The 25,395-nt window shown below is 45.4% G+C and overlaps 1 protein-coding gene across 3 annotated transcripts in view; it reads left to right on the top strand.

The window, feature by feature from the left end:
* Positions 1–25,395, top strand: part of OSMR (oncostatin M receptor) — a 52,631-nt gene that overhangs the window by 15,227 nt on the left and 12,009 nt on the right. For 2 of the 3 annotated variants that reach the window (XM_043599603.1, XM_043599614.1), the window contains exons 3-11: positions 4,148–4,320; positions 10,252–10,423; positions 12,556–12,831; positions 14,155–14,284; positions 14,844–14,995; positions 18,316–18,458; positions 18,823–18,976; positions 22,275–22,351; positions 23,791–24,013. In XM_043599603.1, coding sequence (XP_043455538.1) covers positions 4,148–4,320; positions 10,252–10,423; positions 12,556–12,831; positions 14,155–14,284; positions 14,844–14,995; positions 18,316–18,458; positions 18,823–18,976; positions 22,275–22,351; positions 23,791–24,013 — 1,500 coding nt within the window. The remainder of the gene's footprint in view (positions 1–4,147; positions 4,321–10,251; positions 10,424–12,555; positions 12,832–14,154; positions 14,285–14,843; positions 14,996–18,315; positions 18,459–18,822; positions 18,977–22,274; positions 22,352–23,790; positions 24,014–25,395) is intronic. The other variant, XM_043599618.1, reaches the window with a different exon arrangement.

Genomic DNA, 25,395 nt, shown 5'->3' with positions numbered 1-25,395 from the left:
GTTCCTTTCCATCGATTCATGAAAATGATGTTTGCAAGAAATACCCATAGAATTTTTCTATTTCCTTTAAAACTCCATGAAAAGATGTTTAGAAATAAAAAGGAGATTTTGTTCTGATAATAGCTCAGTGCTCTGATATTCTTTGGGTCTGGGTCTGTTTCTTTGAGGTTCACGCTACATGAGAAGATGCTACTTTTCTGACTTCTTAAAATTCATAGTTTATTGATAATCCCCCATAATCTGGAGCTGAAAGACGGGAATTAGGACTTCTCATTTGTAGTCTGTGTCCCCCTCACTCTATCTTACTTGCTAAACGTGACACAACTGGACTGAGTGGGTGGTCTGTACCATAGGAAGGTTCAGGCCCAGCTAGAGCCCCTGGTTCCCAGACAGAACCACACCCCCACTCCAGGCTCTCCAGGAAATCCTAGGCATTTAATTCCAGGCTTTTGGCATAGCTCACTTCCCTAGTGAAGTCTCATTATCTGATCCAACGACAACAGACTGTGTGCCTTCCATTTACAACACACTCTGTTCTCAGAGGAGACTCTGGTGAAGAAAACACACTTCCAGCCTCTTTTATTTAGATCAGACGTGCATGTACCTCTTTCTCTCTCCACCAGTCTTTATTTGTGTTTCCAGCTTTCTCAGCTCAGCTCGCCTGCTCTGCCAGCTTCCTGCTCCTGTCCCCACCTACACTGCTTGGATTTCTTGTCTCGGTTTTTGCTGCATCTGCCAAGTACCTGCTAAATCTCCCACCCGATGACCCAGCCAGGCTCGGGTCTGAGACTCCGGTGCAGACAACCTAGCTTCTCCCGAACAATGAGACAGAGCCCAGACTCACTTCCAGTTAGCCCTGGGTTATGTCTGCTTCAGTCAGAGATCGCGACTCTAGCATTTGGTTGTATTTTCTTCTTTTCTCTCGTGCAAGTATATACAGACCAACATGGAGATGCAAATACATAGATTTTTTTATGGAAGTAAACTGGTACTGTATATACTGGGAGTATTTATACTATATAGATACTTATTAAACTATGTATAAAGTATGTATATTGTGTATAGTATAAGTATGTATGCTGGGAAGTTCTATAATTTCTTAAATATAGGAAAAGTATGAAAGTATGTATGGGTGAAGTATGTATACTTTAGTAATACATACTTTATTATATACTTATTCACACAATACAACATTATGATGAGGGTTTTTACCTTTGAGGGTAAATATTCTTCTGAAATAGCATTATATTTAATGGCTGTGTGATGTCCCAACTTGTAAGTGGATGATGGTTTATTTTCTTAAGTAGTGTTGGGGCCAGACAGAGAAGCTGGGTGGGGAAAGTGGGAGGAGAGTCTGTGATGAAACCCGGGCCTGTCTGATCGCCAAGTCTGCCCTTCTTGGCCCCATTCCAGTGCACATTATAGAAAGAGAGCTGGGCCAAGGGCCAAGAACTCTGAGTTCTATTCTAGTTGTGTGACCTTGGGAAAGTCCCTTCCCTTTTTTTAACCTCAGTTTCCTCATCTGGAAAATAATGGGGTTGGACTTAAGAATCTCTGAGGTCCCTTAATCTCTCTGACTTTACCTTGACATTTCCCACTCTTTCCCAAGGAAGTCCTCAATTGCTTCTGACCAAATTATTTCTGACTGATGTCTCTCAACTACCTGAGTCACTCAACACTCACTGATAGCATACATCCATATAGTGTTCCTCTTTTGCCTAAAGCATCATGCGATAGCTTCCTAGAGCTTCCAGAAAAAGAGTCGATGCTGGTGGTTGACTCATTCATTCAGCAGGCGGTCATGGTGTCTACACTGTGACAGGTGTGTTACTGGTCTTGGTTTCAGTGAGCTGAGTAAGACTCAGTCACACCCTTCTTTAGCTCCCAGTCCTTGGCGGGGACACAGGAGAGGCTATTTCCACACTCTGCAATCAGTGCTCAAACAAGGGCTTAGAAAAGCAGCCCTGGGGAGAAGAGAACACCAAGGCCGAGTAGAGGTGTTAGTGAGCCAGTGCTTGTCACGCTCCTGAGCCCTTGTGGAGATCCTGGGTCTCTCTAATTTGAGGTCAGCGTCTGCTGTGGAGAAGATGTTGTGGCAAGTGCTGGGGACAAGAGTCCATTCAGAGATGCCTACGCCTCAGCGTCTCCCCCCGCCAGGAAGTTTGAATCTAGAGTGTGAGACCGACGGCAACAAACCACTATGCAGACAGGATGCGATGAGGGCTGGGAAAGACGGGATGATTTAGCAGGCACCGGCATTCCCCGGGGCTACTGGTGCCACAGTTATGAAAAATACTCCTTCCTGGGGCACCTGGGTGGCTCACTCAGTTAAGCGTCCAACTTTGGCTCAGGTCATGATCTCATGGTTTGTGAGTTCAAGTCCCACGTCAGGCTCAGGCTCTGTGCTGATGGCTCAGAGCCTGGAGCCTGCTTCGGATTCCGTGTCTTCCTCTCTCTCTCTCTCTCTGCCCCTCCCCCATTCACACTCTGTCTATCTGTCTCTCTCTCTCTCTCTCTCTCTCTCTCAAAAATAAACATTTAAAAAGAAGAATCAGAATACCAATTTATTAATTTTCAGTGGGAAATAAAACTGGAAAAGTGACTGGTGCCCAGCCTTTTGGTGCAAAGTGACTTACAGGACTAAATTATGCATTCTGAAAGTGTCATCATAGTGAAGTGAACCCGTTATCTTAGAGAAATATTTCTTTTAAAACCTAACATATGGCTCTGAAAGTAATGTGTATTTCTCAAGAACATTTACAAAATACAGAAAAGTATAAAAAAGCAAGTTAAAATCACTCAACCTCTCTGTCCAGAAATATAGTTTTACCTCCCTTTATAGCTTTCTTTAAAATTTATTTATTTATTTATTTTATTTTTTATTAGAGAGAGAGAGAGAGAGAGAGTGTGGGGGGGGGGGGCAGAGGAGAGGGGCAGAGAGAGAGAGGAGAAAGAGAATCCCAAGCAGGCTCTGTGCTGTCAGCACGGAGCCTGACACAGAGCTTGATCCCACGACCCCGGGATCATGACCTGAGTCAAAATCAGAGTTGGACGCTCAACTGACTGAGCTACCCAGGCACTCCCCTCTATAGCTTTTTAAAAAATAACATAAGTACTTTGAAAAGTACAAAATGGAAAGTATAGTTCAGTGTATTTTTAAAAAGTGTATGAAAAAGGTCAAGAAAAACATAGGATTCAAACTTGGCAATGGAGAGAGAAGGGATTTGGTAGGATGGACCTGGTGGGGACTCAGTTTCTGTATTATTTGAACATCATCATGATCACATATATTAAAAAAAAAAATTTATTGAAGTGAAATTCAATGTAAGATAAAATTAATTATTTTATGGTTAAAATGAACAAATCAGTGATATTTAATATACTCAAAATATGCAACCATCACCTCTGTAATTTGAGAACATTTTTATCACCTCCTAAGGAAGCCTTATAATCATTAAGCAGTTATTTCACATTCCTCCCTTCCTCAGCCCCAGCAATCGCCAATCTGCTTTATCTCTCCATGGATTTACTTATTCTGAGCCCCTTGTGCCTCTCCAGCTGTGTTCCCTCCTTGAGCTAAGAATGTTGTCACAACTATTTGACATCACACTAACTGCCTTGCTGGTCTCATCCAAAGAGTTTAGTAAATTCTTGCCAGAGGTGTTTTAAGTTTAGTGCATTGACACATAAGTAATCATGTCTAGAGATAGGATGTGCTCCCACTTCATAGTCTTTTAACAAACTATAAAATATTGACTTTCAGAGAGATAATTCTTTTTGATTTCCAGAAACATGACATTTATAGCCAAGAGTCCTCTTGCTTTATTTGGCCTTGCTAGAAGTTTCTAAACCAGTTGGATTGCCCAATAAAATATCCTTTTGTTTTACTGTTTATCAGTTTAGTAACTCGCTGTGTCTTCTTGAGCAAGCCATTTCATTTATCTAGATCTTAATTTCTTCATCTACCAACTGACTTCTAAATTCCCTTACAGATTTTTAAGATGTCTGATTCTAAGGTGCACATGTGAGCAGTATTTTCCAAAACTAAACAATGGTGATATTGACCAGTTTATTATCTGTGACAGTTCAGTTGTGCTCCTATTAAATTTCATTGTTTGTATTAAATGTCTTGGTTTTGGTCTTTCAGTCTTGTCTGAACCCTTGTCATTGGCCCCTGAATCACTGGAAGTTTCCATCGATTCTGCACGTCAGTGTTTGCATTTACAATGGAGTGTCCACAACCTTGCTTATCATCAGGAATTAAAAATGGTTTTTCAGATAGAAATCAGTAGAATTAAAACATCTAATGTCATCTGGGTGGTAAGTATTTTTTGGTCTTTTTGGCTCAACATTTAAAAAAAATTTTTTTTTCAACGTTTATTTATTTTTGGGACAGAGAGAGACAGAGCATGAACGGGGGAGGGGCAGAGAGAGAGGGAGACACAGAATCGGAAACAGGCTCCAGGCTCTGAGCCATCAGCCCAGAGCCTGACGCGGGGCTCGAACTCACGGACCGCGAGATCGTGACCTGGCTGAAGTCGGACGCTTAACCAACTGCGCCACCCAGGCGCCCCATGGCTCAACATTTTAAAACTCCTTTTCTGACACCGTGATTTGTCTTTTATAACATTTGCAAAAATCCCAATATGGAAACACTTAGCAACACAAAATGGTTTTCCTAAACAATTACCTTTCTGTGTTTTTAGTTAAGAGGATAGAGGACAAAGTAACATGACATCTTTGGTTCAGTAGGTTGGATGAGATGTGTTAAGAAAATAGATTATTTCTTCATTTCTGCCCTGTCCTCTAAGAAGGCTCTTGGGGCTGTCCTTATGAGTCCTAGATTCCAAAAATCCATGAAGGTCAACCTCTTTCCTCTTCCCTGTCCACCAGAGATTTTCCTAAATAAGGTATAATTTTTTGGCAACATTCTTCTTGTCAGTTTCTTTGCTCATACCATGCTGAAATGCATTTCTATCCAGTAAAGAAAGAGGTTCTTCATGGACCTACCATGTTGGAGAGTAGCACAGGATGTTCTTTGTTGCCTCACTTGGGGCTTTTTCTACAACAGATTAAATTGTGAAAATCCTTATTTTCACAATCTCTTTGCCTTTGAGTTCTTTGGAATAGATTTTTCAGTTGCCTTGGTTCAAATCATGGTTGTGTCCATTTAGCTGATGCTTCTCCATCTAGTGCACTGTGACACTTTGGTGGTTTCTTTCAATCTCCATTTATGGTCCAGGGAATCTTAATTAATCTATACATACATCATGCTCGTTCATTATCATGGGATGTTGAAAGACAGTACAATGGAATGTTGTCTCATTGAAGGGGAACAGAGAATTTGCCTGAATTGAAGGGAAACACAGGGATGTGTCATTGCTGGGGACCTCCATTTGCTCAGTGGAAGGACAATCTTCTCTTAGGCAGTGGAGGCATGGGTACAGGGTACAGAATGGTTAGTTCCTTTAGTAAAGTATAAATGCCACTAATTTTATGTTATTTAAAAAAAATTTTTTTTTACACTTATTTTTTTGAGAGACAGAGACAGAGCCCGAGCGGGGGGAGGGGCAGAGAGAGAGGGAGACACAGAATCCGAAGCAGGCTCCAGGCTCTGAGCTGTCAGCACAGAGCCCGACGCGAGGCTCGAACCCACAGACCGCAAGATCATGACCTGAGCTGAAGTTGGACACTTAACTGACCCACCCAGGTGCCCCATAAATGCCACTAATTTTGAAGCCTCCAGTTACTTTCCATATTCATGATTGCATTTGAGATCTGAGTGAGAGGCCTAAATTAAATAGAACTCTGACTCTGTGAATTTAGGATTGATACCAGGTCTGCAATTCCACACGTCCATGGGAAACTACCAAGAATGAAAGCTCGTTGGTGTTCTGATTTTAAACAACAGTAATGCTCATGGACAGCTGCTCACCGCCCACTGTCGGTACATCTTCCCACTATTGTACCTCATACTAATCATTTTTGTATTTGTATATCTTTGATGGATACACTCACTCATTGTTGATTTGGACCCAGTAAAATATTACACAAAGGTCATATTGAGACTAATTATATAAGAAAAAGAAATTCAGGAGAAATGCTGGAAGAATCTATGGAAAACTAGTACCTCACACTACTAGCAGAAGTGACACTGACCATAGACGGACTGGGTTCCATTTTCTATTTTCCTAACAGGCAGTTGTTTGTATCTGTTTTCACCTTTGATTCGTGTAAGAGTTCTTTTCTCAGGGTAAAGCACCTTGTGAAACCTACTTCTATAACTACTAAGACTCAAGATCTTTGTCCAAGGTATTGTCCCCATATCACGCAGCTCAGCCTGACGGGGGGAAAGGAGAAAACCAAGGCCTAGAGAGGTCTGTTGTGCTACTCAAGGTGACAGAGTCAGCGCAGTGCCCTTCTTCACCCATGTGCCCGGTCAGCGATGATGGCCACACGCAGTCCCCAGGACATCAGCGGCCGTGTGTCCCACAACAGTGCCGTGAGAAGCCCTTGTCTGAACCTCGCAGGCCTAAAGTCTAGGAAAGACATGAGGTTCCCCCTCCAGTGCAGGGGAAGAAAGCCAGCCATGGGGGTCTGCTTCTGTCTCGAGCGCCATCTCCCTTTCGTAACGCCGTTCCCTGTAATGCAAGCCTGACGGGACACTTTCATTCATGCGCAGGAGTAGCTTTTAGGACTCGTGCCTCAGATGGTCCTGTTCCTAAACAGGCCTAGCAAGAGCCCCCTGCCCCAAGTGCTCACAGCTGGGCCAGGGCCCCTGAGCCACCTCCCAGAGGGCGCGGGCCACTCGGAGCCTTGCTGGCGGCCACGGGCTCTACACGGTCTCCCCTGGGCCGGGCTCTGCCCTCGGCCCGTCCAGCCACTTGCTTTATGGTCCCGGCAGTGGCAGAAGGCAGAGTCGGGTGGTAGCTCCAGCCCAGAAGGAGGCCCGGAGCCGTCGGCCGGGGCTCCGCGAGCACCTCAGGAGCCAGTTGGTGGCCTCAGTTGGACTTTCGTATCGATGCGTGTGCCAGTTTCTTGTGACTTACTGGTGTCTGCCAGGGCCGAATGAAACTTGCCACTTCAATTGGTGAAAACAGCCCAAACACAGTTCATCACTTTTTTTTTTTTTTTTGTAATCACTGAATTGATGCATTCAAGGAAAATTTTATCTCCTGCGTTGCGAGTCTTTAAACAGCACACAGCACAATTGTGGTTAGACAGAACCCACACAAGTAGCGTCTGAAAGAAATAGAGCCCACAGCATGTTAATGAAGTGATGAGATCATTCAGCGCGTCATTGGAGACTGGGAGCCTGGGTCCAGCCATTAATTCAAGGCACAGGTCTGTGAGCGCTGAGCGGGAATGAGGAGGTAAACACAGGAACAAGGGTGTCCTAAATGTGGGAAGCGCCATGCTGGCAGCTGACAAGGTCGCCGAGGGGTTGGGATTAGGCCGGACCTTCTCCAGCAACTTGAAAAAGGACGGTTTGAGCCAAAATAAGAGACAGGATGAGAAGCTAGTGTAGAAGGAAGGGTGGAGAAGAATGTTCTGGGAAGAGCCCACAGGTCTGAGCCAAGGCCCAGAGGGAAGGGCTGTGAGCTCCCAGGCCTGAAAACACTGAGCACTTGGGGGCGGGTGTGACCCAGGGGTGGGCCTCACCGGACACTGGGGGTCATGGTCACTTCTCCTGTTTTATCCTGACAGCCATAAGGAGAGGAATGACAGTATCTGGTTGGACGTGTTTGAAAAGTCCACTCTGGCTGCGGGTGGGGAAGCTGGAAGAGGCGGAGTATGACCCGTATGAAGCGGGCTGTGGGGTGGGCCCAGCAGAGAGGTTCGTGGAGTGGCTGGGGACAGTGGAGACGACAAAAGAGGCTAAATCTCAAAGAGAAGGAGGTAAAATCCAGACTGTGGCCTGTTGACAGCAGGGTCTCCATTATCGATACAATCTTGTTGTTTTGTTTTTGGTATTTGCTCTTAAACAATATTTAATCAAAATATACTCAAGACTGCTCATATTAAATAGTAGAAGTTGCATAGATCAGGACCTGAAAAGTTATATTTAAAAAATATTTTTTTAGGGGCTCCTGGATGGTTCAATCAGTTAAGGTCATGATCTTGTGGTTCGTGAGTTTGAGGCCCGTGTCCGGCTCTGTGCTGACAGAGCAGAGACTGCTTGGGATTCTCTCTTTCCCTCTCTCTATCTGCCCCCCCGCCAAATACATAAATAAACTTTAGAAAAAAATAAAAAATAGGGGTGTCTGGGTGGCTCAGTCAGTTAAGCGTCCAACTTCAGGTCAGGTCATGATCTCATGGTTTGTGAGTTCAAGCCCCACATCGGGCTCTGTGCTGACGGCTCAGAGCCTGGAACCTGCTTCAGATTCTGTGTCTCCCTCTCTCTCTGCCCTTTCCCCTTCACACTCTGTCTCTGTCTCTGAAAAATAAATAAATCACAAAAAATAAAAATAAAAAATAAAAAATATATTTTGTAGTTTAGAGATAAAACAATCCAATAAACCGGGATAGAAACATTCCGTAACTCACCAGTCCTGCATAGAGGATGAGCACGGTCACCCTCGGGTGCCGCCCAGGTGGACTGAGGTACTCTCACCCCCGGGCTGGGTTGGCTTCTGCCCAGGGTGATGGTTAAGGTTGGCAGCCTGGGAAGAGAAGAAGGCATCAGTGGAGGGCAGGCCTCAAGGTCTGCCAGCTCCAGGTTGTGTGTGACATGCATGTTGCCCCATCCTCTTGATTGTAGGGCTTGCACTTGGCCCTTAGACATGGGGGTTCAGACTCAGTTTTCCCCAGGAAGCGCAGGTGTTTGTTGTCCCGTCACCCAGCTGTGGGGGCCGAGAGCCGGTATCCTGGAGGGGCCCACCAAAGAGCATGTGTGCCCAGAGCCGTGTGGGACATGGACAAGAATAAAGCCCAGTCCCTGCGGTCTTGGGGCCATGCTTGAGCCAGGGACACAAGGACAGATGAAGTACCAGCAGCTACACACAGTGTACAGGAAGGCTTCAGGAGAGGTGGGGTTGGGTGCGTCCTGCGCCTGCACAGTGTGCAGGGAGAGTGGGGACCCGAGCCAGGGGCCCTGTGTGAGGAAACGCTGAGGTGGAAAAGCATAAAGCTATTCCCGAAGTGCGAGGTAGAGCACTGTGTCCAGAGAGATTCCTGCAAGGGAGAGGTAGGTTGGGGTCAGAATATACATGGCTGTAGATGGTTTACAGGAGCCATAGAAGCCTATGGAATTAGAGAATGAAAATACCAGTAATTTAGAAAGGTCAAGATTAAAGGCTGTGGGGGAAGACCAGTTGTAGTTCCATGTGGGCAAGCTTCCCACAGTGGAAGACATTCCTGTGTGGTTGACATTCTGACAGATGGAGCTCAAAGGAGAGGATCCAGTCCCTGTGGCCACCAGGTCTACAAAGATAAGGGACCAAACCAAACGAAACAGAAAACAGACAAACAAAGCCCACGGGCCTCATGGAGATCCATCTACTGGCTTCTGACAGTGGAACTCCTGGGTGCCATGAAGGGCTGCCCTCTCTACTGAGATTTGGCCAACATGATCCGACCCTGGCTAAAAATGAATGTTAAAAAAATACTCATTAGTCTTGCTTATACTTTTTAATTCTACTTTTTAATTTTGTATCGTTTATTTTATTTTTGAGACAGAGAGAGAGTGTGTGAGTGGGGGAGGAGCAAAGAGAGAGGAGACACAGAATCCGAAACAGGCTCCAGGCTCTGAGCTGTCAGAACAGAGCCTGACTGCAGGGGGGTGGGGGGTGGTGTGGGGGGGAGTCTCGAACTCACAAGCTATGACATGACCTGAGCCGAAGTCGGAAGCTTAACTGACTGAGCCACCCGGATGCCCCTGGTCTTCCTTATTTTTAAAGAATGACTCAATTCTCTAGTTTGCAAAAATTTTTCTCAGCAGGCCTGTGTGACAAGCACGGTGCCTACCTTCTGACTCTGCTCTCTTCCCCTAAGACGTAAGTAGCTTCAGTTTTCTCTCACTTCTTCCACATGAGCCATAGGGCACGGGAGCTGAGTTCTCAAAGGACAGGAGGCTGCGGCAGGTGCTGCTGAGACATTGGAGCAGGGGTGACTGGCTGATTGGGAATGAACTACGCTTGCGCGTGTTGGGAGCTTCGGTGGGCTCTCAGGTGTGCGCTTTGGGGTAACTGGTCAAGCCATTTTCCAGGGCAGCATCGCTCCATGTTTCCAAGTTTTTCTCTTTATTTCTAGGAGAACTATAGCACCACTGTGAAGCGGAACCAAGTTCTGCGCTGGAGCTGGGAATCCAAGCTTCCTTTGGAATGTGCAAAACACTCTGTAAGAATGAGGGGTGCGGTGGATGACGCCCAGGTCCCCGAGCTGAGGTTCTGGAGCAATTGGACTTCGTGGGAGGAGGTAGATGGTAAGGAGTGAGGTGATAAAAGAATTAAAGTGTTTCATATTTAATATTATTTGGGGATCAATAGTCAAATAGTGGAAGTCTCTTTTGAGGAGACTGGGTAGAAAAAGGACATTGTTTTTCTTTGTCTTCCCTTGGAACTAAAAACTGTGGGTGTGAAACTTGCCACCAGGAGATAGACATCTATGGTTTTGCCTCAGAATTTGCTCATTGAGGTAATTAGGCAAGTTCAGACACCTTCATATTCATTTTCCAAACATGGGACACAGGCAATGCTAAGAAAACACGGCAGGACATGAATTGCACATGTTGTTATTAGATTAGGACAAAATGTGTATGCATCTAGAACAGAGGTTGGGAAGCTTTTCTGTAAAGGGCAAAATAGGAAATATTTTAGGCTTTACAGCCCTTGGTGGTCTTAGGACTATTCAGCTGTGTATTTTAACATGAAAGCAGTCCTAAGCAATATGTAGACAAATGAGAATGGTTGTGTTCTAATAAAACTTTATTTACCAAAACAGATGGCAGGCTGGAGTTGGCCCAGGGCTATAGTCCGAAGATGCCTGATGTAGAGAGAAGGGGGTGAAATATGGAAAAGTAAAATCGGGTCTTCATTTGAGTAATGAGATTATGGATAAATATGTCTTCAATATCTCTTAATTTTGATAAATTAATTTTTTTATAATTAAGATTTAGAGTAGATTCCTCCAGTTTCTTATGCTTCGTTTGAACTATAGGCAGGTTCTAAAGCAAAGGTATTTGGCTCTCCCTCAACCTATATACCCTGCCAGAGTATCTGAAATTCCTGCCAATAGAACAGGAATGTTAAGTGTTTATGTAAATGTATTAAGTCAAACTGATAACACATTAACCCATGAGTAGCCTAGTGATTAGTTTAATACTGGTAATAGAATTAAATCTGCATTTTAGTCATATTCTAAGTAGTCTACATATTCATTTAGCCCTCAACTCAGTCCTTCGAAATGTGTATTAGTCTTATTCCCACTTCACAAATGAGGAATCTGAGGCACATTTAGTTTAAAGAACCCACGCAAGGTCATCAAGCCAGTTAGCGATAGAGCCAGAATTCCAACCTGACAGCATGGCTCCAGGGACTGCCCTCTTCACCTCACATCCAACTGTTGAAAGAGAACACACACAAGAAAAACAGATTAAAATAAAAAGATAGTAAGAGAGAGAGAGAGAGAACAACATTAGTAACAACTTTGATAAGATAGACTAGATTTCTCAAAACTATAACCTCCAAACTACTCAGGAACAAATGGAAAGCCTAACTGATGGTTCCTAACCCCCAAACACTGGTTCTCAACCATGGTTACACGTTAGAATCACCTGAGGACCTTTAAGAGCGCTCCTATGCCCGGGCTACACAGTGTGGGTGACGTTGCTGGTGGCAGTTTTCAGTGACGGCAGTGGGCCGAGTGAGCAGGAGCAATGGGGCCGAGCGCTTAGAAAGGGGCAGCTCCTTCAGGGAGGCTGACCGTGGAGGAGCAGGTCCAGAGTGGGCTGGAGGGTAGCATGGGGAGGATGGCAAGTTGGCTTACAATGCGGGACACCTGAGGATTTTTATACACTGGTGGTCATACAGAAGGGGACACAATGGAACAGGAGATATTTGAGTGACTGGCATTTCCGAGAAGGTGAGAAGAGATGAAGAGGGACACATGGCCGTGGAGATGGGCAGACCTGGCAGGTGTGAATGTGGCTTTGCCACATTTGCTGAGCTTGGGCTCAGACCTAGCTGTGGCGGTGACGAGAGGGGGGAAGGATGGCATGAGATCATGTGCAGCCCACTGAATGCAGATCCTCCCTCATGGCTGCGGTCCGTAGAGGGCAGCTACCGCTGTCCTAGCCAGATTCTAGCCGTGACCCAGTAATCCCAGTGTGACAGGATGTGCTGTCTTTGTCTAGCAGCAGCTTTCGTGTGACCACAGGAGCCATCTTGGGAAGGATTGTTTCTGCAGGCTCCCAAGTTTAATGGTTTGCCTAGAAATTTAAGCTCCTATTTCTCGAGGAGGTAGAGGAGGTAAATTTATCTGTTGAGAAGGGAGAACAGAGGGGCTGGTTTGACTTGAGTGATGTTCTAACTGAGCTGTCTTTTTTTTGTCTTGTAGTACAGAGTTCTCTTGGACACGATCCATTGTTCGTTTTCCCTAAGGATAAGCTGGTGGAAGAAGGCTCCAATGTCACCATTTGTTACGTTTCTAGGAGCCATCAAAACAACATATCCTGTTATTTGGAAGGCGTACGGATGCATGGAGAACAACTTGATCCAAACGTCTGTGTGTTCCACTTGAAGAACGTTCCTTTCATTAGAGAAACTGGGACAAATATCTATTGTAAGGCAGACCAAGGAGACATTATAAAAGGCATCGTTCTCTTTGTATCCAGTAAGTATGTACGTTCTCTCTGCTCTCTCTTCCCATTTCTATGGAGTAGCTAGAATATCCTTTACCAGAAGACAAGTAAGCATTTCCACTCGTGGTCTGGATCTTCTTTTGTCTCCCGAATCTTTTAGGAGAGACTCTGGCAAAGATCCTCTGAAGCAGTACTTGCAGGAGTTCCTGTTGTTTTCTTGCCCTTATGAACCATTTTCTTCCTAGAAACCAAGAGTATTAAAGGGGGGAAAGTTCAGGTCATGGCCGGGGCCACTGGGAAGGGCCCTGCCTCGCCTTAGCCGTGCTGCAGTCGGACAGTGGGGAGAGAGATGGCAGGTCAGATGACTCCGGAGAGGCAGCCAGTGCTGTGCCCAGGAGACCTGGCTTTAAATCTTCCCACACCTGGGCGTGTCACGTTGGCTAAGTTTCCTAGCTTCTCTGAGCCAGTTTCCTCCTCTGTGAATGGGCCCAGTAATGGTTGTTTGAGGGTGAATGAACACGGACGGGGCCTGGCCCCGACACTGTAGCTGCACATAGTAGGAATTCGGCAAATGGAGGCCATCCCTGTTCTGAGGTGGGTGCAGAAAGTGTCAGGTGCCTCCGTCGGTGGCAGCCAGTGGAGAGGGAACGTTTTATTGTTTATGTAGGTCTGTGTGAATATACATGCCCGCTGGCCTCCTGTGTTTTGTGTGGAGGCCTCCCTTCCCCTGCTCGCTAGGTAGGCCAGTATCTGTGACTGCTGGGTCCCTGCTTCTGCTGCCAGGGGCAGACTCCAGGCTCCCAGACACCTGGTGCAGCTGTTCCCCTTGGAACAGCCTCTGAGAGCCTCGTGGCTCCGGGGGCTTGGAAGTGCTCCCCGGGTCCTAAGAACTCCCACTCCCTGCTGCTGAGTTTAATGGCTCCCCAAATCTGACTTCAGGGCATCCCAAGCATAATAGCCCTGAGGCTATCTGCAAGCCCCAGCTTCCACAGTGAGGCAGCAGGCAACACTGACTCCATTCATTCATTCTGTCTTTCGCTCACTCTGACACTTGGCGACTTGTTGAGCGCCTACTAGCAGGTACTGGGGGTCCAACTTCCATCACATGGACACAGTACAGCTCACCACAGAACTACCACCGGTCCCCGTCCCGGTGATGCCTCAGAAAAGAACAAGGAGAGGAAGAGAAGGGGCCAAGATGGGGCACCTGACACGTGACCTTCTGGAGCTGCCAGTGTGATCCTTCTGTCATTCAGCCCTGTGGCCTCAGACCCAAAAGGAGCTTTTCCTGTTTTCCTTGTCTTTCAATAAAGGGATTTGACTAGATCTTTCATCTGTTTTCTTTGTGTGACCAGAAGTATTTGAAGAGCCCAAGGATTTTTCTTGTGAAACCCGGGACTTGAAGACTTTGAACTGTACTTGGGCTCCCGGGAGCGACGCTGGCTTGCTCACACAGCTTTCCCAAAGCTACACTTTGTTTGAATCGTAAGTCGGCTCTGATTACGTTCTTGACAGGTCCCTTCTTGTGCCAACAATAAGGGTCACATTTAGATGTTACAGACAATGTGAAGAAATAGTTTACAACCACCCTACCAGAGTCAGAAAGAAGTCTTTAAGCGGTCACAACTGTATAATGCTTTTCACCTGAGTTCCGTGAAAGGAAAACGTAGCATAAAAATGATAAAAACAGTTAATGATGAATCTTGAGGTGTAAATTGTTCCATCTGGTGATCTGGGTATATCTAATTTCTAACTGTTTAAGAATATTCAAAATAAATTGAGGAGTATTCTCACCACCCATGTTGGGGGTGGGCAGTCAGCAATTCATCGCTACATAAACCAAATAAACCTTTAACCACATAAATGGAAGTTGTTGAAACAACATCTTCCTTGGTGGTATTTGTTGATGCAAGTGGATCAGTGCCATTGTGTGCAACACAGTTTGAAAGCCACCAAGTGTGCCCCAAGGGTACAGGGTTGCAGATCTGCGTTGACAGAAGTGGAAACCCTGAAATTATTGTTTTGGGTGTGTTTTTCTTTTAAGGTTTTCTGGGAAAAAGATACTTTGTAAACACAAAAGCTGGTGTAACTGGCAAGTATCTCCAGACTCCCAAGAAATGTACAACTTCACACTCACAGCTGAAAACTACTTAAGAAAGAGAAGTGTTCATCTTCTTTTCAACTTGACTCATCGAGGTGAGACCAGTGTCAGAGCTTGCTGTGGTTACTGACTTGTTGTTGTGTGACACACTGTGTGATCAAGGAAATGTGCTGTAGGTGTTAGCCTAAGTCACATCCTACGTGGACGTTTTAATCTATATCTCTTGTCGACGCCACACTTCACGGATGCATGCATGGCCCCTGGTCCCCTGATTTGTTTTGAAGATGCAATAAGCACCTGTATGCTTACTACTCACCTTTAGACTACAATTCGAACAGTAACTCACTTCATCTCCTGCCCCACAGCCCCCCACACCCTGTTCCTCCACTGAGATCATTTAAATCGTGCACGTGTGTGTGCCTGTATGGGAGTACGTATTCTCACTTCTAATGCAACTCTAAAAAGACTGTATTTTTATTTTGTTTGGTTTTAATGTATGTAAAAGACATCAAGCTATATGTAGTAATTTAGTAATTACTATGTAGATAATATTGAATTGCTAATATTGACCCATATTATTGAGTGTTGTTATAGTCTATTGATTCTCACTGTTATCAAGTATTTCATTGTGTAAGTATACAGTATTTTGTCCAGGCATCTCATTTGTTGGTTTTTCAGGTTGTATCAAGGTTTTGCTCTTGGGTGTGGTGTTAATATGAGCATTATGTATGCAGGACTCATCTCCAGTTGTTTTTCTTGAGTGTATACCTAAGAGTGGGATTGGTGAGGACATAGAGAATTTGAACGTGCCACGTAGGAGACAGTGCCACGTGGCTTTCCAAAGTGGCTGTACCAATTATACCCTTGCCCTTGAATTCATGTAGTCTTTCCAAGGTGGTATGGTCGGTCACCCTTTTCATTTTTGTCAGTTTAATGGCTACACCGTGATATTTTATGGTAGTTTCAATCTACAATGTTTGACCACCTGTTTTCTCTTTTATGAAACGCAGAATCTTTACACATGTTGTTCACTTTTTCTGGAATGTTCTTCCTTCCCCTTTCACCTTCTTAATTCCTACACATCTTTTAGATTCATCACCACTCAGTCAGCTGGGTAATCACAGAGTGCCTCCAGTGTGGCAGGCACCGGGGACCTGGCAGTGAACAAAACTGGATAGCTGCCCCTTGTGAGTTTGTCTGCTAGCGTGTGTAGGAGGAGGGGTTGAGAGCGGGGAGTGGAGACATACAGTAAACATAGCATACTTCAAGTACTGATACGTGCTATGGAGAAGGTAAAATTCAGGTTTAGGGGAGATAATGCCTGTATCAGGATGAGGGAGTTGAAGAAAGAAAGAAGTAGAAGATGTCTAGGGGAAGAGCATTTGAAGCAAAAAGAATAGGATTTGAAAAGGTCATGGGATAAGACCAAACTCTGGGTTGTTGGAGAGACAGAAAGAATGTCCTCATGCCCGTACCAGAGATAAAGGAGATTTGGGTGGTAGGCAGTGTCCTGGTCATGTGACAACCGTGGAACTGGATGGTCTTACCTAGTTGTGTTGACAGGTGTTCATCAGGACAGATAAATGATGTGACTCACACTGTGGGAAAAGATCACTCAGGCTGGACCATCAGGGGCGGGGGTAGAGATGGAGAGCTAGTTAGGAGGCCGCTGCAGTTGTCAGGCAGAGACTTTGGACCAGATGGGGTGATGAAGTTGGCCGGGAAGCGGTCATATTGTGAATTCACTTTGGGATAGAGTTGGTAGCACTTACTTAGGGAAGGAATGTGCATGGTAAGGGGAAGAGAAATTTAAGATGGTTCCTTAGGATGATTGCAAGGGTTTTGGCCTACGCAATCGGGCCAGTATTGGAACTATCCCCTGAAATGGGGAGGTACTGGGGAAGAGCAGCTCCGAGCAGGAGCACAGAGTTCCGTGTTTACCAAGTAAAGATTGAGATGTCTTTCAGATATCTCAGGGGAGATGTTGAGGAGACAGTTGGATATAGAGTTTGGAGCACATCGAACAAGTCTGGGATGGAGAGTTAGACTTGTGAGTGAGTCATCAGCCTGTGGATAGTGACCGAAAAGGAGATAAAAAATGAAGACTCAGGATAGGGACTTCTAGAACTCCATCTTTTTGGCCAAAAACTCCTTTTACACTTTCACTGTCATGACCCCACTTGCAATGTTACATTTATTTTGTAGTTGTCGACTCGTGCTTGCTCCTCTGTTGCCTTTGAAAGCGAGGGCCGTGCCGGCTTTTGTTTTCTCTCCCATCTGACAATTTCTGTTTTTATTGGTTTGTTTGGACCATTTATATTTAACATAATTATTAATAGGGTTGGACGCAAGCCTACCATTTTATTAGTTGTTTTCTGTTTGTTCCCTCTGTTTTTGATCTACACCTCCCTAAAATTGAGTATCTCTTCCCAGCCTGCCACCTTTGGATTATTTGAATACTTTTTTAGTATTCCACTTCAATTTATCTACTGGCTTTTGCCTACATATATTTGTATTCCTTCCCCCGCCCCCCCCCCCCCCCCCCGAGATTACAATATGTTATTAATCTTTCACAAGAGTTAGTATTTTTCACTTTAAGTAAAACATAGAAGGCTTCCTTTAGCCTCTCACTACCAATGCAACAATACTTGAATTTCTGGTCTTCTCTGCCTGCCACTATCAGAGTTCTCAAATAGAATATTTGAGAATGCTCCATGTGATATATTTAATTGGATTCAGGGGGATAGACAGGATGGGAGGGCCTTTCTTTATTTTTTCAAGACCTGAACCTCATCCAGTCAGTTTTTCATTTCAGATATTATATTTTTTGGCTCCAAAATTTCCATTTGATTCTTTTTTTTTTAATAGTTTCTATTTCTCTGCTGAGAAGTGTTTTTCTTCTATTCATTTCAAATGTGCTTACTTTTATGTCACGGATCTGTCTTAAAGTCTGTACGAATTGCATTCTTATGGGCGCGTCACCGTGAGGTTGGCATCCTTTGACTGTCTTTTCTCTTGGAAATTGGTGACATGTTCTGGAGTTTTGTAGGTAGAATAATTCTAGATTGTACCTTTGATATTACTGACGTTATTTTATTTAGATTTTGGGTTCTGTTATATTCTCCCCATGAGCCCCTTCTCCAAGTTTTGATTCTCCTTCATAATCTGCCTGCTTTTGTTTAATTTTAAGAGTCCTCAGTAGTTTCTTTTTATGTTTTGTTCAGAGTTTCTAATATAATTGGTGAGAGAGAAAGGCTACAGTTGGCTTACTCCATCTGTGCTCTAAGTCTGGTTTTGTTGCCATTTTTTCAAAACTAAACAAAAATAAATAAGAAATGAGCTGCCTATTTACCAAAGTCTTTGGATTTATGCTTGAATTTTTTTTTAATTTTGTTTCCTTTTTTTTTTTTGGCAGTTCACCCAATGGCTCCCTTTAACGTATTTGTCAAAAATGTAAGTGCCACAAATGCCACCATGACCTGGAAGGTCCACTCCATTGGGAATTATTCCACGCTATTGTGTCAGATTGAACTCTATGGTGAAGGAAAAGTGATACAAGTAAGAATACTGCCTCACTTTCTATTTTCAAAAATCTCTTTATGTCCTGAACAGAGAGACTAATGAATAAAACCTCTTTAAAATCTTATTTCTGTGTGGGTTCAGATGATATGGGTCATCTGTTTAAAAACAGTCCTGAAATTAATCACAAGCTTTAGCATGGGGCAGAGGGCCTTCGAGATTTTTTCACAAAGAAGTAGTAGTCGTACCCCACCTCAGAATGGACCAGGCTGTGATTGGACTTTGCCATGAAGTATGCTCGCTGGTCCTCCTGTCTTCTTTCTTCTTTCTTCCTGTCTCCTTTTTCCAGTTCATCTCATTGATTTTCTTCTTTTCCTTCCTCCCTTCCTTCCTTTCTTCGAAGAAGCAAAATGTTTCTGTCAAGGTGAATGGTAAGCACCTCATGAAGAAACTGGAGCCTTCCACAGAGTACGCGGCCCAAGTGCGCTGTGCTAATGCCAACCACTTCTGGAAATGGAGTGAATGGACTCGTCGCAACTTTACCACGGCTGAAGCTGGTATGTTCAGTTCCCCTCTCTTTAACCCAAGGATCTAAACTGACTCACAAGAGATGGGTTGGTTTCCCCGAGAGCTTTCAGTTGTACCAAAAACTAAGGAAAAACTATTACACCAGAGGCTGAATATCATCTTTTTGTGGTTGTTTTGTTTTGTTCATTTATTGTTTTTTAGAGAGAGCACTTACGAACATGAGCTGGGGCGGGTTGTGGCGGGGGGGCGGGCAGAGGGAGAGGAAAGAGACAACCTTAAGCAGGCTCCACACCCAGTGAGGAGACCACCTTGGGACTTGATCCCACAGCCTGGGATTGTGACCTGAGCCGAAATTGGGAGTCAGACGCTTAATGGACTGAACCACCCAGGCGCCCCTGAATACCATCTTTTAAAAAAAGAACTGAATTAAATGCTTAGTGAGATGTGAACGGGAAGACATCCACCTCAATGGGATCAACCTCATCCACCTCAATGGTCATCCACCTCAATGACCTAGGTCATTCAGCATTATTTCTTTTGTACATTTTCTCTCTCGTCTTTGGTTTTGCCAGAACGGCTTATAAGCTCCTGGCGTTGCTGGATTCCCATCGGATCTGGGGCTCCGTAAATTAGGATAGACTTTTAAATTAAGGACTAGGGACAAACAGTAGTGTTGCTGCCGAGGAAGGCATTGATCTCATACGAAACAACTTCAGGCTATGTTTGGAAATGTAATGGTGTTTGGAAACTTAACAATTATTGATACATCATTTGTTCATCAACAGCAAACTGTGAGCGTTCTCGATCACTGTTGCGGTGGGAGGTTCCTCACCACTGACGGAACAGTGGGTGGGTTTTTCTGACAAATAACCATTATCTTTCAGTTCACATAGGCCTCAGGAGACTGGATGCCCTGCTTTCAGGAGAGCTCTGCTTTCCTCTCCTCCCAATTCAAAATAATAAGTTACTGTTGTTGACCAGTTTACAGATGAGGCAGTTTGGGCCCATAGATTGGAGAGACTCCCCTAGTTTGCAAAGTTAATGAATGGCAGAGACATAACAGTATTAATAATTGTAATAGCAGCTAACATTGAGCTCCAGACAGCTTGAGGCGCTTGCCGTGTTTTTCCCTTTTCCTCCTCACAGCACGCAGGAGACACTATGAGTAATTATCCTCACTTCCTAGATGAGGACAGGAGGCACAGAGAAGCTAAGTGACTTAATTGGCTTAGCCCGTCAGCCTGTTGACTGTGACCCACACCCAGGCCACCTGACTCCAGAGCTCCACCCTTAACCAGAGCTGGATTCTATGTGTTCTGTCTCTTGATGTTGTTATTACAGCCTTGAGATCTTGTTGATTCAGGTCTTGTTCTTTGGCTGCCTAAGGAAGGATTATATGTATATATTTCATTCTTGCTTATATTTATGTGTATAGGCTGGCAGGGCTCTTTCTGTGTCTCTCCATGAGGACCATTTTATTTTATTTTTAAGATTATTTATTTATTTTGAAAGAGAGAGAGCAAATGCACATGCTTGCACATGTGGGAGAGGGACAGAGAGAGAGGGAGAGAGAGAGAGAATCCCAAGCAGGCTCCACATTGTCAGTGCAGAGCCCTGTATGGGCTCTCGATCTCACGAACCTTGAGACCATGATCTGAGCCGAAAACCAAGAGTCAGAAGCTTAACCGACTGAGCCACCCAGGCACGCTCCCCCTTGAGGACCGTTAAAGCAGTGACTCAAGCTGAGGGGTGACAGGGACAGCTGATCGGGTCCTACACAAGGGTTGGTCACCAGTTGTACTTGGCAGGCTCCCTCTCCTTGTCTGATGTACCCACCCCTCCCCTCACTGGGAGCATAGACCCCTCGAGAATCTGCCGCAGAGAGCCCTGTTCCTGACGGTAATGTCACTCCCCAGTTTTGTCTTATTAAAGAATTTTTACTTTGTTACTGCTTGGCTTTGGGTTTTTTTTTTTTTTTGGAAGTTTATTCTAACACTATAACGAAAGTTAAGTGCAAAAGGAAAGTGGCAAACGGATAGAGTGTTTAGTAAATTGTATATACTTTTAGGTTATAGTACCGTAAACCTTAAAATAATTAATGTTGGTTTTGATGAGAACAAGAAAATGAGATGAATTTGCTAGTGATGAATCTATAGATTTTTTTTTTTTTTTGCCTCTGATAACACTTTGCTTGATGCTGGAAAAGTCGATGCCTTTGTGTATTATAACCATACTTAAGTAGAATTGTAGTGAGCAGACTTAAATGGCACCAGGGTAGAGACTATGTGACAAAAATATGGAGCACTGTCAACTGTGCTGTGGGGCACTGTTCTGACAAGGACTAATTTATAAACCAGCTGAAGACTTTGCATTAAGCTTAGAGTCCCATGTTGTTTCAATACGTTTTGGATTTAGTACTGGCTTCTCCAGTGGGCTATTTAGCAAATTGAAATCTGCTTCAATACATTTTTTTAGAAAATACATGGTCATCTTTAAATTGAGGAGAAAGTGTCCGCAACTAAAAAAGGACTTAAATTTCAGTTATCGGGGGCAGTAAACTATATTTTTATAAAACGGCTAAATCTTTATGTATTATGTTCCAAAGTAATTCTTCCTCCATGGGGATGTTTGGAATCAGATCACTTGTCCTACAGTTGATTGGAGGTGAAGACAAGGATGCACACTTTTCCAGAACAATGTAGCAAGGGCAGTGAACGGGTGCCCTGAGTGTCTGTCGGGTGGACAGCTGACCCAGGCAGGCCAGGAGCTGGGGGAGACAGCAGCGTGGGGAGGCGGGGGATGTGGCCTTCCCAGTGGAGGGGGATCGAGGAGAGGCACTCAGGCTAGGACCTGGTGAGAAGACCAGCCAATGTGAATTGTGAAGGTGTGGAAGGGCACAACCAGCCGCCGGGCTGTCCACTAGCGCGCTTCCGTTACAACCTTTGCAAAGGGAGCAAGGCTGTAGCAATGGTCTGCTGCTCCTAGAAATTCAACAAATGGGAAATTTACCTAACTAACCTCCTAGAGTTGGTCTAGGTGATGGATGGTTCCAAAATGTTCCGGTGGCTTCCAAAAGCTCAGGCTTGATAAGAGCTTTTCAGTTTGATGCAACAGACCTTTTGTATGGCACCTACCATGTGCACTGGGTGAGGAGTGAGCAGTGTGGCTGTGGTCACGTGGGTGGAAGTCACAGAGAGTGAGAAAATGAGAAACAAGCCTCAGGTAGGACGGGTCATCTTCGCCTCCTTTGACCAGAGTAGAAAAAGGGTGAATGTACCGTTCTCCGTACATATCGCAACCCATGATCTTTTCTTTGGTTGATTTCAGCTCCCTCAGAGGCTCCTGATGTCTGGAGGAATGTGAAGTCAGTGCAGGGACATTGTGTCGTGACTTTATTCTGGAAGGTAAGACGCACAGATTCCAACAGACACGTTGGCTTGGCACTGTCCCTCCGTGGGACGCTGGCTGCCGGCGCAGGGCTCCAGCTGGCAGGGATCTTAACATGAGTCCAGCAGAACGTCTTACCCAGTGGGGGAATCCTCGCCCCCACCCGTCTCCTTGATGCTCAGACTGTTCCCTCCTGGACAGCCGGTGGCGCGGATGGCGGGTTCTGACTGTTGGAAGCTGTAGCTCTGTAACTTCTGTCCAGCCTTGCTCTAAGTTTTGCAAGGCCCAGGGCACCGGTGTAAGTGGAAAAGCACATACCATATTTGAAAGATACGACTATTTACGTACAGTAACTTACATGTAGGAGTTAGGGGTCAAGCTAAAAAATACTTTACATGTATTTTGAAAAAAGTAAACTAAAATCTATTTTGTCATTGTGCCTTGTCTATTAAGGCCTCCATGGCAACCTGGAAGTCCAGGCTTATGCTTGAAACTCCCAGATTCCTCAGCTCGTGTTTTCATATCAAACATGACCGTACCGGATGGCTTGGCCCCCAGCCACCGCCCACCTGGCTGCCCTTCCCACCTCCACACTGGCCGTCTCCACAGGGAGCCCAGGCACTCACACACGGGTACAGCCCCGCAGACAGCCGCTCTCTGCACCCATTCTCAGACCTGGGGGTGCTCACACCAGGGTCACCGGCTGTTCTTGAGAGGGCAGGCTGGGGGGGATGGTCCCTGGCACCAGGCTTGGGACCTTGTGGGCAGGGAATTCTCTTCGACCTGGAGGATGGTCTAGAGGGAACCGCGTGCTCCGTGAATGGCTCAGGGCACAACTGTGCAGGGAAAGATGGCTGGAGGGGGAAGGGAGGCCAGGGGCCAGGCCCCTCCTGCCCGGGTCTGCTCGTGTCTTCTCCCCTCGGTGCCCTCTGAGTCCCTTCTTATCCAGCCCGAAGGAGCCCCTTCCTCTCCTGACTTGGTCATGCTTCTCTAGATACAACATGCTCTTGAGGAGCTCAAGTAGTCCTGTTCTGTACTCCACTTCAGTTACCGCGGAATGCCTGATTACAAGCTTGCTTTAGACGGTTATTTTCTCTATTAAACTGTTTTTTAATTTGCTGGTGTGTGTGTGTGTGTGTGTGTGTGTGTGTGTGTGTGTGTAAAGCAGTTGGGGGCCAGGAAAGATGAAAAAGTAATGATGCAAACTCCTTTCAAAGAAAAACCCATTTTGAATTTTTTAACATTTATTTTTGAGAGAGTGGGGGAGGGGCAGAGAGCAGAAGACAGGATCCCAAGCAGGCCCCCGCTATGAGTGTAGACCCCAATGTGGGGCTCGAACTCAACAAGCTGTAAGATCATTGCCTGAGCCAAAATCAAGAGTCGGCCGCTTAACTGCCTGAGCCACCCAGGTGCCCTGAAAACCCATTTTGAAATGATTATCCGTATTTTCTCTCAGCCACTATCAAAATTGCAGGCCAATGGGAAGATTCTCTTCTATAATGTAGTTCTAGAAAATCTAGACAGACCATCCACCTTGAAGCTCCTCTCCATTCCTGCTCCGGCCAATGGCACAGAACTAACCCTCGACCGGTGTTCTTACCAAATCCACGTCACAGCTAACAACAGTGTGGGCACGTCCCCCGCTTCGGTCATCGCCGTGTCCGGAGACCCTGGAAACAGTGAGTTTCGTTTTGTTTTTATTCTGTGGCCCAGGTGATGTTACTAAGTAGCAACGGACACATTGGAAAGGCAGTAACCTGGCGGGACAAAAGAGCTAGCTCCTGAACGCCATTAGTCTTTTCTTTTGGTCCAGGCATGGCTGTGTGTTTCCCGGGACAGCCCTCCTCGGTGTGAGAGTTCAGCCACAGCTCAGGACATTGCTGCCCTGAGATTCTCCAAGAAACTCAGAGAATCATCTCACATTTGCTCAAGTAAATGCAACACCAATAAGCAGTCTTCGCTGAGAGCTGGGGTTGGTGTAAACGTGCTTTGTAGCTTATGAAATCGCGGGTCGCATTTATCGTACTGTAAAATATTTGTCAATCCTTGCCACCCAGAAAGAGCCCATTAGCATTGCCAGAGGTGAGAAGGAGAACTGACTGGCATCATCTTTCTGGAAGGCTTTGCTGAAGTAAAATGAAAGATGGCAACTGGCTAATCCCTCAGCCTGTGAGAGACCAGACAAGGTAGAGGTGACCTTACATGGACAGTCAGTAGCCATATTAATTACCTTCTTGGGAGAGCTGTAAAAAGAGGTTGGATATACTGCCCCCCCGCCAACACACGCACGCACAGGAACGCGTAAGAGACAACGCACACTTGGGCAGAAAGTAGTCGACGTCGTGTACTCATTTGTGCACCTGTCGATCATGCTCTTCTTCAGGCTCTGCTGTGACACTTTCAGGTCCTGCTCATGGGGCTACAGCACGTTGGGTTATACCTGTTACTCAAGCTAGGCTTCAATTTAGGTTAAGTAGGCTCGATGAGAGAGAAGTGTTGCTTGGTTTTATTTTATTTATTTTTAAAGAACAATCCGGTGTGTCAAGTAAGAAAAAGAAATTAAGCTTGGGCACAGAAGAAAAACTAAGGAGTTACTTAACGTGACCTTTGCTTATCAAGAACTGCATTAGAAAAGGAAGTGAAAAGCTGTATTCTGTCTTCGTTAGGACAAAGCAGGAAGAGTGGGCATTTCATTCACCCTGGGGGAGCTGATAAAAGAAGACGGCCTTGGATGAGGCCCAGTCCAAACAACACTAAGCACCGTAACCTGTTTGGGGGTCTTCTCTATCTGTGGGTTCCTACCGAACCTTCCTTCCCTATGCCCTGCTCTCAGACCTCCATGGCTTCCCCCGTGAGGGTATCCAGTCTTCCTTAAGTGGCCCACATTCTTTTTTTTTTTCTTAATATTTATTTATATTTGAGGGAGAGAGAGGGAGAGTGAACGTGTGAGTGGGGGAGGGGCAGGCTCCAGGCTCTGAGCTGTCAACACAGAGCCCAACACGGGGCTCAGACCCACGAGCTGTGGGATCACGACCTGAGCCAAAGTCAGACGCTCAACTGA

This window comes from Prionailurus bengalensis, chromosome A1 (genome assembly GCF_016509475.1).
Source record: "Prionailurus bengalensis isolate Pbe53 chromosome A1, Fcat_Pben_1.1_paternal_pri, whole genome shotgun sequence".
Taxonomy (NCBI): Eukaryota; Metazoa; Chordata; class Mammalia; order Carnivora; family Felidae; genus Prionailurus; species Prionailurus bengalensis.
This window is presented reverse-complemented; position numbering and strand designations above follow the sequence as displayed.